The sequence below is a fragment of the Salvia splendens genome, chromosome 14 (assembly GCF_004379255.2).
Source record: "Salvia splendens isolate huo1 chromosome 14, SspV2, whole genome shotgun sequence".
NCBI classification, from domain to species: domain Eukaryota; kingdom Viridiplantae; phylum Streptophyta; class Magnoliopsida; order Lamiales; family Lamiaceae; genus Salvia; species Salvia splendens.
The window spans coordinates 28,605,337-28,619,247 of record NC_056045.1 but is presented as its reverse complement, the minus strand read 5'-3'; the positions used below and the strand labels follow the sequence as shown (position 1 = coordinate 28,619,247).

General features: G+C 31.6%; 2 protein-coding genes across 3 annotated transcripts; both read right to left on the bottom strand.

The window, feature by feature from the left end:
* Positions 1-162: 162 nt before the first annotated feature.
* On the bottom strand, positions 163-2,025 carry LOC121764010. 2 transcript variants are annotated; one of them, XM_042160105.1, is made up of 4 exons: positions 1,547-2,025; positions 1,074-1,143; positions 895-972; positions 163-455 (listed from the first exon to the last, which is right to left on the bottom strand). In XM_042160105.1, exons 1-3 carry the CDS (start codon positions 1,904-1,906, stop codon positions 917-919), a joined length of 486 nt encoding a protein of 161 aa, XP_042016039.1. In that variant the 5' UTR covers positions 1,907-2,025; the 3' UTR covers positions 163-455; positions 895-916. The 2 variants fall into 2 exon arrangements, with proteins under 2 accessions (XP_042016039.1, XP_042016037.1); XM_042160103.1 differs by lacking the exon at positions 163-455 and having other exon boundaries at positions 487-972.
* Positions 2,026-7,294: 5,269 nt separating this feature from the next.
* On the bottom strand, positions 7,295-8,182 carry LOC121765932 (wound-induced protein 1-like). Its single transcript, XM_042162230.1, has one exon. It carries the CDS (start codon positions 7,953-7,955, stop codon positions 7,626-7,628), a length of 330 nt encoding a protein of 109 aa, XP_042018164.1. The 5' UTR covers positions 7,956-8,182; the 3' UTR covers positions 7,295-7,625.
* Positions 8,183-13,911: the final 5,729 nt, after the last annotated feature.

The following is a 13,911-nucleotide window of genomic DNA, read 5'->3' as shown; positions in this document are numbered from 1 at the left end:
ACCCATTTTCAAGATCCACATGAGGTTAAGATTGCTTATTGATCAAGTGGTGTTTCGCAACGAAAGTGTTATTTTCCTCTCTTTGCGATGCATGCATGAGTCGTGAGCGCAATGTAGGAAAGAGTATGATAGGTAGTTTCCATATTTGAAACCCAGCAAATATAAACTGAATAAATGGTTTCCCGTAGTAACCAGAATCCACAGATATACAGCATATCAACCAAACTCAGGAAGAATCGGAAGAAAAGGGATGGAGTGATCCAACAACAATGAAGAGCTGTGTTAAGATGTAAGCAGATGACCAAGAACAAGAAAACACAATTTTAAAATTGAGCACTTGGAAGATAAATAAGATCCAAACAATATCTTAATTTGAAGAAAAATGTGAGATGTGAGAACGAGGCAGATCATCGCGAGCATGGCAGCCAGAGGTGTCCAGTCAGCATAGAAGTACACTGCAATAAAACCAGCTTTTACTAGTATAACTAAAACAAGTATCGATATCTTTCGTTCACATAATGTAAGTCTGGGAAGCCGAACAAATACATACTAGTATACGGTATTATATTACAATAGTTGTATTGGTTGCACCTTGTGGAGCTCTACTTAAGGCCAAACTTTGCTATCAATCAGACCTATTGTAAAATCTAATATTAAGCCTCCTTTTTTGGCTGCATTGCATCAATTCCATCAATAGCAAACATCAAGCCATTCATTACAAAAGTATGGTTATAACATTAAAGTGAAAAGATACGAGTAAAAGATAGTAGGAGATATGAAAAGGAGAGAAGGGATTGCATATCTCAATACAAACCAATTTCAGTAAAGCACTATAGATAACAGGGGGGAGCAAGAAGAGAAAGCTCGATGACATGTGGCGAGAAGAGGACTCACATTATCATCGATGTACACTCATTTAACTATTTGAGACTTCTTCTGCCTCGTCCGAATCTGAATCACTAGCATTATAACCTTGGCGAGGACAAAAATATGACAAATCAATCAAGAGCAATAGCAAATGGCAGGAACCACTAGTAATTGAGTTCAACGACAGCATGATCAAAATCAAATACCTGGACGCTTATCGCCTACTTTCCATGCCGAAGACCGACTTCTCGCTGCCCTGTTAATCCACGCTCTTCCCTGAAAACCAAATGCAATGACAAACTTAGCTAATCCAAGAATCCATAGCATATAAAGAAAGCTACTTTAATCCATGCTCTTATCACTATACATTGCAACTATGACTTCCTTTATGTTCAAAAGGCTGATAAAACAAAGAAATCAGGATATTTAACATTTTAAATCCTATTCTCCGAAATTTCGCACTTCAATTCAATTCCCAATTGGCAATTACCACAAGACTTGCAGCTTAGTGTAATTTATAACCTTTACCTGAATCAATTCCCAATTCTCCCAACTCAATTTACATATATATGCTCATTTCTTGCAACAAAATATAATCTTTCGCCTAGACATAACATTTGCACATTAAGAAAGAAGAAAAATAAACAAACTAAAGCAACACAGGCATATCATCAAACACCTTCTGGGCATCTTTAGCAACCCCGTATCCACTTGTATACATCTGGCCCACAAGCACCTGCATGGCGGTATCGCCAGTTTTGGCCTCCTTGAGCGCGTCTTGAAACCACCGCCTTGCGCAGTCCGACACCACATCCGCCAGCGGCGTCCTCCGCTGCCGCTCGGAGTTCTCGGCCGCTTCCATGAGGCGGGTGCGCACCCTTAGCTTTTGCGGGTCGGGTGTGGGCTCAGTCGGGTCGGGTCGAGCACTGGATTTGGGTTTCAATTGGACAGCGCGGCGTGACTCTATTTGAGGGGAAGAGATGAATCGGACAAATTGCTGGATGTTTTGTGCAGATTGAATTGATCTTCCCATAAACATAAAGGGTGATGTGAATTGGGAGGAAATTTTCCAGTTCGGTGTGTGGGTAGGGCGAGGCTTTCGTCCAAATTGATTATCTTGATTTGGGGTTTTAGCAAAAGGAATAGGTTACATCATTTGATTTTTTCCTGAATAATTACATTCATATAAAATATTTTATTTTTAGACTATATAGTTAAAAAAAATATTGAGAATTGTATAAATCCCTCAGCCTCAGTAACTCCGTTCCACCATTGGTGGTTAATTTCTTTTCGATACGGAATTTAATAAAATAATATTTTAAAATTAAATAGAAAGAATAAAATAAAAAATATGATAAGATAAGAGAGTAAAGTATAAAAGAGAGTAAAGTAATTGATATTAGATGTTTTGATTTTAACTAAGTATGGAAAATCATTCACGTAGTGTAGGACGGGAGAAAATATTCGGAGGGAGTACAAAAAATTTGTTAACATTTCAATTTAATACTTTTTGTCATATTAGTTTGAGCATACCAGATATAAAACAATGATTTATATGTGTTTGAATATCGTTAGCAAAACATAAAATAATAATGAAATTTTTTATGCCAACATAAGATAATGAGATAATTTTTTATACCAACATAAAATAATAATGAAGCATTTTGTACATGTTAATAAGCAATGATATAATGACATCAAATATAAATAACACGAATGAGAAACAATAATGATATTTGTTGTACCAATGACACAATTTTTTGTAACAACATAAAACAATGATGATATATTTTGTACTACTAGACAAAGAGAAAATGGCTTCTAAACATAAATAACATGAATGAAACTCGTTGTATAATTTATGTCCACTTCAAACTTTTTATACAAATATGAGATAAATATGAAATGTTTTGTAAAATTTGTGTATTTACTACAAATCTTTCAATTCTTTTCTTTTTTGGATGTTCCAAAAATAATCTAAGTTAAGCTGTGAAATGCTAGTAAAATTTAGAGGTTTGTGGTCCACATATAATGTCATATAGCGTATTTAATTAATCGTAATTGTAGAATTATTTTTTTGTTATCAATTTTTCTTTTTTCTATAGGATGAGAAGCGTAACTGGATCATCGATATATGTTTGTTTGGCACTTTTTACGAACTGATATTAATATGTGTTCTTGACTTTAAAAAAAGTTTTATCATGATTATCTTGTTATCTATTCCCTACCTAAATATATTAAATACACCGATTTTTCCATTTAAACTTGTATTTACCAAACTCCCACTAATGATTAATGAATGTAGTTGTTGAATATATTGCACAAATTTTTGTCGCTGAATTAATTTCAAGATTATTTGTGTTCGGTGTTCCAATATTTAATGTTTAGAAGATTATTGGCGTTCAGGTAAAAGTATGCATTTGTCCAATGAAATCAAGAATTAAATTTTCGTTATATAAATCAATGATGGTGTTTGAGTATATATAATGAATGATTTGCTAGCATGAAAGAAACCTGGCTTGGATATTTCAGAGATATAATATGTGTCACAATCTAACAAAAAAAGTTCCACTGTCGTCAGTGTCACAAATTTCCAACAAAAGTTAAAATTTAGACATCAGAAATCAAGACCCAACTTAAAATATAAAGTTTGATACTTACTTTTTCTTATTAATTGCAAACATTATTTTATGTTGATACTATTAATACACAGTTACAATGGACGTGGTAAATTGATACTGCAACAACTCAATTCAGACACATTATTTTATGTATATAGTCGATGTTGCGTTGTCATATTTATGTGGTTCTAATCTCATGGATCGATTTAAAAAACTTCACTATTTATACTCTCTGTTCCTTAAAAAAAATGGATTAACTTTACCATTTTAATCATCCTCCAAAAATAAACGAAGATTAAATATAAAAATTCACACCACTAATAATATAGAGTCCACAATCCATTAACAATAATATCACTATCATTTCCCTCTTTCTTTTACTTTTTCCCCATCCCTTATTTTACTCATTGCACATTAAAAATCGTACTATTTTTTTATAAGTTTGTCTATTTTTTCAGAACGAAAGGAATAATATATATAGAAGAAATTAATAATCAATTATAACTATTATTTATTTTTTGTAAAATTTGAAATGGATTATCGATTTTTTTTAATTATATACTACTCCCTTCGTTCCACAATAATTGTCACTAGAGGTGAGCAAAAAAACCGAATATCAGAACCGAAGCAAACCGAAATTTTAAAATTCGGTTCGATTTTTTTTTATTTTTCGATTCAGTTCGGGTGAAATAACAAACCGAATCATATTTTAAATATAATATTATATTAATGTAATATATTATATTATGTACATAATATATATTCTTTTAATATATTCTCTACAATATGTATTATATATATATATATATATATTCTATTAATTTTATATTATATATATATATATTCTATTTGTATATATAAATATATATAAAATAAAATATATTATATTATATTAATTTCGGTTATTTCATATAATTTCAGTTTAGTTCGATTTTTTATGTTCGATTTTCGGTTTTTCGGGTTCGGTTCTGTTTGGATTTTGAACTAAATTCGATTTAGGCAAAAAATTGAACCGAAACCCGAATGCTCACCCCTAATTGTCACTCTTTTCTATTTCGATCCGTCCCACACTAATTGTCACACTACATTTTTACCATAAATGGTAAGTATGTCTAACATTTCACTAACTCACTTTACTCTCATTTTATTATAATACCAATATAAAAAAAGTGGTCCTACATTCCACTAACATTTCTAACCAATTTTTTTACATTTCTTATAACTCGTGCCCATAATAAAAGTGACCATTTTTACCATAAATGATAAATAGGTCTATCTAACATTCCACTAACTCACTTTACTCCCATTTTATTGTAATACCAATATAAAAAAAAAAGTGGTCCTGCATTCCACTAACTTTTCCAACCAATTTTTTTACATTTCTTATAACTCGTGTCCATAATAAAAGTGACCATTATTATGGAATGGAGGAAGTATATGTCATAGTATTTCGTCTCCATCAGTAATTAAATTGATCCGATCAAATGAATCATGAACTGATAGCTTTCGATTTGCTTACCAATATGGTTTTTAAAAGATTGGTGAAAATCGATAATTACACTGTAATTCAAAGGGGAAAAGGAGCTTTTACAAAGCCGAAAGCAACCAAAATAGATCTATATTAATAAACACTATTTATTGAAGACTTCTTAACATTGCTAACATAAAAGTGGACATATCACACCAATATAATTGACAAATTAAATAGAATAATGCTTATAACATAACGATGTTTCCAGCTAGACATACTAAATTATTCGATGCACATAGGTTTTGGGTATATAAAAGCAAATTTATATAGTGGAATCCAATTGTTCGATTCACCATATTATCAAATGAAAGTGGTGGGTTGGTCCATTATTCTTCAACTAAAATATCGTAAATTACAACTCCATCGATGTTGACTTCATTAGTACTACATAAATGGTTTATGAAATTAATTTTAGGTTTGCTGGAATTGATATCTAAAGCTTTGTATACTTGTAGTATTGTTAAAGATTTAAGACCTAGTGCTTATAGTATTCTTTTAAATAACATTGAAGTAACGTATATCTTGTACGTAACATTTAATGGCGAATTCAGAATATAATTCTAGGGATATTTCATTAAGTTGTTACTATATGTACCATTTGAACCACATCCCTATGCATAATTCATATCTACTCATGTTTAATTTTCTTCTATTTTCATTTTTTTGTAGGTGATACTTTTCTTTTAATGGTGGATCTTGATATGATTTTCACACATAACATATTTCATTAATTACAATCAGTTGGACCTATATGATTATTTGGCCGACCACAAAAAAGTAATGATATGGTATGTCAAATAATTGATATTCTTTAAGAATGCTTTTTTTTATTATTATTCTACATACTACTTTTTAACTCCTAAAATCACTACTACTTTTCTTGCAATTAAAGACGATAGCTTATCAAAAATTACATTAAAAAGAGAGAGAAATACTAAAGGCATCAAATTACTCGAGGGATCAAAATATACTATGAATTTAGGATTAATTCGAATTTAATGACATCTTAATTCCCATCAATATATACCAATTTGGTCCATAATTCATAATCTGATAATTCCTATTGAATATCTGTGTGACATTTGATGGAATAAATCATATCCATTTAAAGGCATAAAGGAATAGAATTTTACAGTATACCCTCCCCCAAAAAAAGGAAACATAAAATAAAAAAAATATTATTGGAATATGCTCCTAACTGAATATGAAATATAAATCAATAAATACTCATTTTTCACATTGACGTTAAACGACCATATTAATGATCATGTTATGACTGCTCACACAATACTTTTAAAAAACTATTTTGTCAAGTAAATTTGAAATTTGAGATTTTAAATTATTGAAAAATATTAAAATAGAATTATTCAACAGTAAAATGATTTTCTTAATAATTTATATTGCATAGAATAAGCCCACCATGAACTAATACTATATGAGGTAATGCATAATTACTAATACTTTATTTTGCAAAAGTTATGATGTGCACGGCATGAGCACTAATTTTTCCCAATTCCACCACTGATATACGTATGATATAGACTTTTATTAGTCTGATCATGACTTTAGGAATACCTTAATATTTCAAATATTTATTTATTACTTTCAACGTTAAGATGTCATTTAGCTGAAAAATCTTGCTTATCGTCCAATAAACGCTCCATCTTATCATCAAATCAGATAACAATTTTTCTACATGGAGTTGGATAAGTTCTCCAAATCACAACGAATATGACTAGCTAGCCACATTTATAATACCTTAATATTTATTATTATGCAATTCCTCCAAGAAAAGAAATGGTAAAAGAACTTGTTTTCTCTTAATCTAAAATCAAAAAAATAATTACTACTCCTAGTATTTTGACAGACGATTAATTTTGTATAGTGATAATAGTATATTTAATGATTTGAGTCGTATTAACCATCCACAAATTGTAAAGGAGACAATTATTGAATATCATGTTTAGGTTTATACTGTAATTTTCTATTAAGATATTTTGAAAAAAGTTACTGTATTTATTTGTGTATTTTATGCACTTACTGGCATTTGATGTATTATGATTCAAGAACCAATAATCAAATTGGTCCAATCCATTGACTCAAGAACAGATAATTTTGCTGGTTTGATTATGATATTGAAAATAATTGATTAAAATATAGCTGTCAATTATTAGATTATCTAACATTTAGGTCCAAGACAAAAATCATCAATTCGTTTGAATAGCTTATACGCGAAATTATCACGTGTGGTTTATGTCGACTAGACTCGGGCCCATTAAAAAGGAACAATCGATTCATTAACCAATCACACAACACTTCATTCATCGCAAATTCCACTTCACACACACAATAAAAGGAAAAGAGACTCCCAATCCACATCGTATTGGTCGACTCCACAACACGTGACAAGCAGCTGATCACCACCACCGAGATCAATCCTAGCCGTTGATAGACGGATAAAAAAAAGATCGACGGTGCCACCTCAGCCCATGCCTATTTATTCTCCACACACACAGCAGTATTTAAAAATAAAATAAAAAGTCGAAAAAGGCGGCGATTATATTCGGGAAACCGGACCCGGGAATCGGGTCGGGTAATTTAAGTTTTTAGATAGCGAGGACGAGACCGGGGACGGACTTGCCGACCCGACCCGGGAGGCTGCTCTCCCAGACGGAGGGGCAGTGGAGGGTGGCAATGCTGCAGTCGGATTGGCCGGCGGCGGCGGAGAAGCGGGTGACGGTGAGGGAGGTGTTGAAGTACTCGCGGACCTGGGTGATTATCCCATCGGTGACGGTCCAGGCGTGGACCCAGGCGATGGAGTGGGTCGGGTCGAAGCCCTCGGCGAGGACCGTGGGGCCGAAGGCGGCGACGCTGTGGGGGACGAAGCTGAATTCCGGGGAGGAGGAGTCCTTGTTGCTGCCGGTGAGGAGGTGCATCAAAAACTGGTGCGAAGGGGGGCCGTGGAACCACCACTCGAGATCGGGGGCGAGGATCTGCTGGATTGCCTCGGCGTCGCGGCGGCTCAGGGCGTCATACAGGGCGGTCACCACCCCTTTGTTTCGAGAATCCTCCAGAATTTCCGTGGGTAACGCCAGTTCCTGAGAATTGGGGATTTTTTTTTTTGTGATTTTGCTGGAGGAATTTGGGGGAATTGGTAGGAAATGGAGAGAGAGGAGAAGGATTTTATAGAGATGAGTGTGAGGGTAATTTGGGGATTTGGAGGGATTTTGAGTGTAGAGGGTAGATTTGGGATTTAGGTTGTGGAGGGCAGAATGGGGAATATTGGGATCCCATATTCCTAGTCAGTAGCATGAAAGCTACGTGGCGCTTAGCAAGTTGGTTGAGGTGTATGGAATGGGATTTTTCAGACAGAAGGGGGTATGCGGGGCCCGCTGCTTCAGTTTTGTATTTTTGGATCCTTACCATTTTGGTCAAGAATATAAACATTAAATTAAATGAGAAATTCATTTTTACAAGTGGAAAATTGTTTTGAAATAATGATATGCAAATGCAAGTCAAATTGAGTGTTCTATATAGAAGTTTGGAGAAATCGCAATTGTTCCATGGACCATGACAACTGTTTCCGGCAAATTAAAAAATAATGTGGCTCAAACGTTTAATGATTTAGATGATATAAATTAATAGTAAATAAAAAAGGAAATGATAGAGAAGTTTCCTAAATGTCTTTTCGTCTTCATCTTCATCTTCATAATTTCATTAGCATATTTTTCGTTATAGTAATACTTATTGAGATCGTAGTAAATGAAAAAGGAAATGATAGAGAAGTTTCCTAAATGTCTTTTCATCTTCATAATTTCATTAGCATATTTTTCGTTATAGTAATACTTACTGAGTTCGTAGTAAATGAAAAAGGAAATGATAGAGAAGTTTCCTAAATGTCTTTTCGTCTTCATCTTTATAATTTCATTAGCATATTTTTCGTTATAGTAATACTTATTGAGTTCATTTGTAACGTTCCAACTTTCAAATTAACAATTATTCCCACGTGCTAACATAAGTCGACCCGATTCCGAAATTGACAACTGTCCTACATATCAATTCATGTATTTCCAGCATGTTTTGTTACCATGAGAAACTTCCTAATAGGCCATCCACTCATAATTAATTGCAAAGCACATGTGTTAGAAAAGAAGAAGCACTTGTTGACATGAGTAACGCATATCAGATATATTTTGGTTCATTTATCTCCTCGTCCGCTTCTAAAGTATAAACTACTTTTTGTTTGTGTCTTTGCACTGTCGATCACTCCATACTTTTGCCTCAATCATCGCATCGTCTCACCATAATCCTTGGATCTTGTCATATATTTCACTTGGTGCCTTTATTCATATATCTATCAACAACTTCTTATCTTCACTCTCAGCACTCAACTCATCATCAAGATAATCACTCTCCACTTCCATTCCTCTTCATCATCACCTTCTTTACTTCTTCATCTTCTCCCGTAGTCCCTTCTTCCTCATCATTGTCCATCAACCAAAAAATCAAATTATGCAGCACAATGAATTAACTCACTCATCCAACTGTACAAATTTTTATAGTTTGAATCAAACATTAATCAAACATTAATCAAACAATTGATTCATCGAAAAAGAATAAACCTTGAACAAGATCCAGTCTCATAGTATCAAAACCCACTAGGTAGTTAACCCTAATATTAAAAAAAATGGAAAATGGGATGATTTAAGGAAAACTATGTCTTTTTAACGCTAAAATACGACATCGTTTCATTTATTTGTAAATTTGCAATTGTCTTCAAAATTTGAAAAGCGTGAGACAAATCATTATTCAAACAACCTTCGCAATTTTATTAGCAATTTTACCTTGTCACCCATCAAATTGATCAACTAGGAAGATTGGGATTCTTATTTCTTCTTTTCATATAGCCTTTGATTGTTTAGGAAGTATGCTATCAAGTTCAACACTTCAACCTAACAAAAATTGATTTCAAATACAAAGATATATCATCAACCGCAAATTCTATTTTGTTTCTTTTAGGAAATAAATTCCGTTTCTAAAATCTGTCAATTATTACGGTTTAATGATGATGCAAGGACAACCACATAAAACCTATCATCTATCATCAATCATCAATTGAAATAGCTTTTGAATTATTGATAAAATAGTTTCGAAGTCTAACCAAATGATTTCCCCTTTCTACTAGAACATTCCATTGGATGCAAATGAATAAAGCATATTTTCTGTTTTTGTGTGCCGGTTTTCTTAATTAGTTCAAAGTTAAATGATAAATAAACAGTTTTATTTTTACTACTTTAATTAAATTAATAAGTGTACAAATAGGAAGAATACAAACAAGTTTCGTAAAGTAGTTTTTGTATTCGAATAATGGTTGGGTTCCTAACAATTTATTTACATATGGATTTTGGAGTTGCAAGAAATCACAATTAATAACACAATTCGATATAATGTACTAGTATTAATTTAAGATTTTATAGTAAGTATATACTATTACTTGGGTGGGAAATTTTCATACCTACTTTCGATGATCATTAGTTAATTATCACAGTCACAAGTCATTTTACATGTACCTTCTAAGAAAAAAAGGGGTATTTTTATTGAGATTCAAATATTCCGATTTTTAAAGCTGAAAATTTTCATTATGTCATTTCATGACATATAAATTTTCTCAGTTTAATTGCCAGTTCAGTGTTGAATTATTATTAATAGTATTGTTTTTAATCACTTTTAAATCATATAAACAACTTATTTATTTTAATTAAATAAATTTTTACATAATAATACTCACTTAAAAAAATCAAGTTACATGAGTGCAATTCTCTAACCATTTTATCTCTTTTTCTATAGATAGTATATATTGAGTTGGGCATAAACTTATTACTTTTTGGTGTTTATTCTTTATGAATTTCATTTGATGTTATATAGTTTAATATATTTATACGAAAAAGGGATATAAACTGTTATTAAGAGTTACAAAATTAGGAATATGGAGTAGTTAAAATCATTATATATCGGCACCAAAAAATCAGTTTCTTCAGCTATCTTATTGGTCGAGTTCGGGTATCTGACCTAATTCTATTATCGGGTCAGGTATCAAGAGGGGTGGACAACCATTATTCAGGTGTGGCTACCCAAAATTTTCGAATCAGGTATCTACGGATATCCGAATTTCCCTCTGGAATTAAAAGTAACGTGTCCACTATATCCGAGGAAGACGTCATCTCACCTTGATCAACTATCATATGGCTCATGACTCCTCGAGGCTATTTGGGTTCATTCCACCCTATAGCCTTACTCAAATCATCATCTGTTGATCCCATTGAATAAAGTTAACAGTTGTATTAATAAAAACTAGTATCACGCCCGTGCGATGCACGGGTAATTTTAATTTCTTCGTATTTATTTTATTATGCGAAATAAAATTTGTGAAATGATAAACAAAAGAATACTCGACATCCTCTTACTTTGGATTATACTTTTTCAATCACATTAACCCCACATGGCCGAAGAATGCATTTAAATGCTAACTTTTCTTAAAAATGTCAATACGATCACATTAAAATGTCAACACATATTTGTGTTGACATTTTAATAAACTGTCTTGACATTTAAATATCAGACTTAAAATTAAAAAGCATTTTAATTCTGTGAAAATATGAATTAACCGTTGAGTTATAACTGCAGGAGCAAGTTTACTTTGCAATAATTTAAGATTGCATTGGTGAGACACTTCCTAGTCGAGCTTCATTTCATTGCAATATAGTGACCCTATACACTAAAAACCCAAACCTTGAAACCTAAATCATAAACCCTTAACTTTAAAATATACTCATCGTGACCTACAAATGAGTCAAATATCAATAAAATTCTCTCTCCGCCCCAGTTCATTTTACTTTGAATGACCACTTTCTTATATTAATGGACATTATAAACACTCTCATATCATTCATATAAAAAATATTAACATACAATAATAATAATCATCATTAATAAAGAGTCATTGAAATATGGATATAGAGTAGCTAAGTATGCAAGACGTAAAAAAAGTTTATAAGATGATAATAATATAATAATTCATAAATTTTGGAAAAGTTCTTTGTAAAAAATATTAATAGTGAAATCACAAATATCATCAACCTAGTTAATATATATTGCTTGCAATAATGGTACATGAAAATTATTTTTAAGACTAAGCCCGACACTTAAAACTCTCTAAACCCAAGCCTAAAAAATAGATACAGATTAAATAGTAAAATAATTTTAACCAAAACTAAATACAATGTCATAATTTTCCAAAATATTTCATTTATTAAAAGAAGCCAATGAATTTCAATAGCCAAACTGATTTATCATTATTATAATCGAATCCCAGATGCCAGATGGCTAAAATACAAAATCTAAAATCAATATAGAAAATTATGGAAATTCAAAACCCTAAAATGGCTAGTAGTCATACAATAATTTTGTAGCATTAAATAATCGAGCCAAATACTAATTTTTCTATTTAATGGATATAGAAAATTATGGAAACTCAACTCTAAAACAGCAAGAAAACCAAATAGTATTACGTATGATGTCTCAACACAGGAATAAAATATGTTTTAAGATTACCAAAAATATAAAGAAATGATAAGAAATCGCATACTCAATAAAACACAAACACCATATTGATTTCATGGACCATGAATACACTATTAGAATCCTATTAGTGTTGAGAAACAACACATAAAAACACCACACCTTCATTAGCACCCTTTTTATGCTGCATGTAAATTGGCAGCTTGGTGAACTAAATCAAGAATTGTTATGGACAATTGACGGAAATGCTTTGGGTTTACAACTTCTGCAGTTTAAGCATAATCCATAAAAAACAGATAAAATGCTAAAGTAGCATACATAAACATAGAATATTAAAATTGAGAAACGGAAATTAAAGAACGAATGATTTATACCATTGTGATGACGGATAGCTCTCAAACATCAAGCATGGTGAGTGCCTAGGGATTCAAGAGAAAAAAGATATATAGGGATGGCTGAATATTAAGTGTCGTCAATATTTGGGATGAGAATTGTGCATTTAAATGAATAATAATTGTGAGAATTAATGTACGGGCCACAATTTTCTTATTATTAGGGTGTTACTGTTTTTTTTTTCAAAACTTTTGAGTTGATTGAATAGCAAGAGTTGAACAAATATTTAATGCAAATTCTAAAGTGGAGATAATTATATTTATAGTACTACTTATTTGCACATAGTAGCCATAGTTATTATTTATAAAAAGTAACGACAATTGCGGTTATTTTTTAAAACGCCAAGTTAGTATATAATGATGTCATTAAGGAAATGAAACCAATACAATTATCATATTGATGCTTTGAAAACGCCGTTTTATTATCGATTACTTTCAATCCAAATTCCATTAATATTTCTCAGCTACCTAAATTGTCCTAAAAAAACATCTCTCATTTACCAAATTGCCCTCAAAACTCAACCTTTATATTAGTATAGATAGTACTACTAGTTTTTGTGAACGATGTGTGTGCTTGTCCATATAAAATTGCAGACTTTATGAGTTGAGTGCGCGGGGAACTTATTACTATCTAAGAATTCTAATATTAAAATATTTTACATAGAATAACGACAAAAAATGTTACGAAACTTTCATATTGAATTAATATTATACTATTCCTACATAGTATAATTTATAGTTTTAAAAGTAATATATCCAACTAGCAACTATTATTAATTCAATCGCTTTTTTCTAAAAAAAACGATTCAATTATATATTACACCAATGCAACTTTAATTTCCACAACAGCCATTAAACAATTACGAGAAAATATCAACAATACTGCAAAATCAAGTCATAAAAATTAAATATAAACCACATT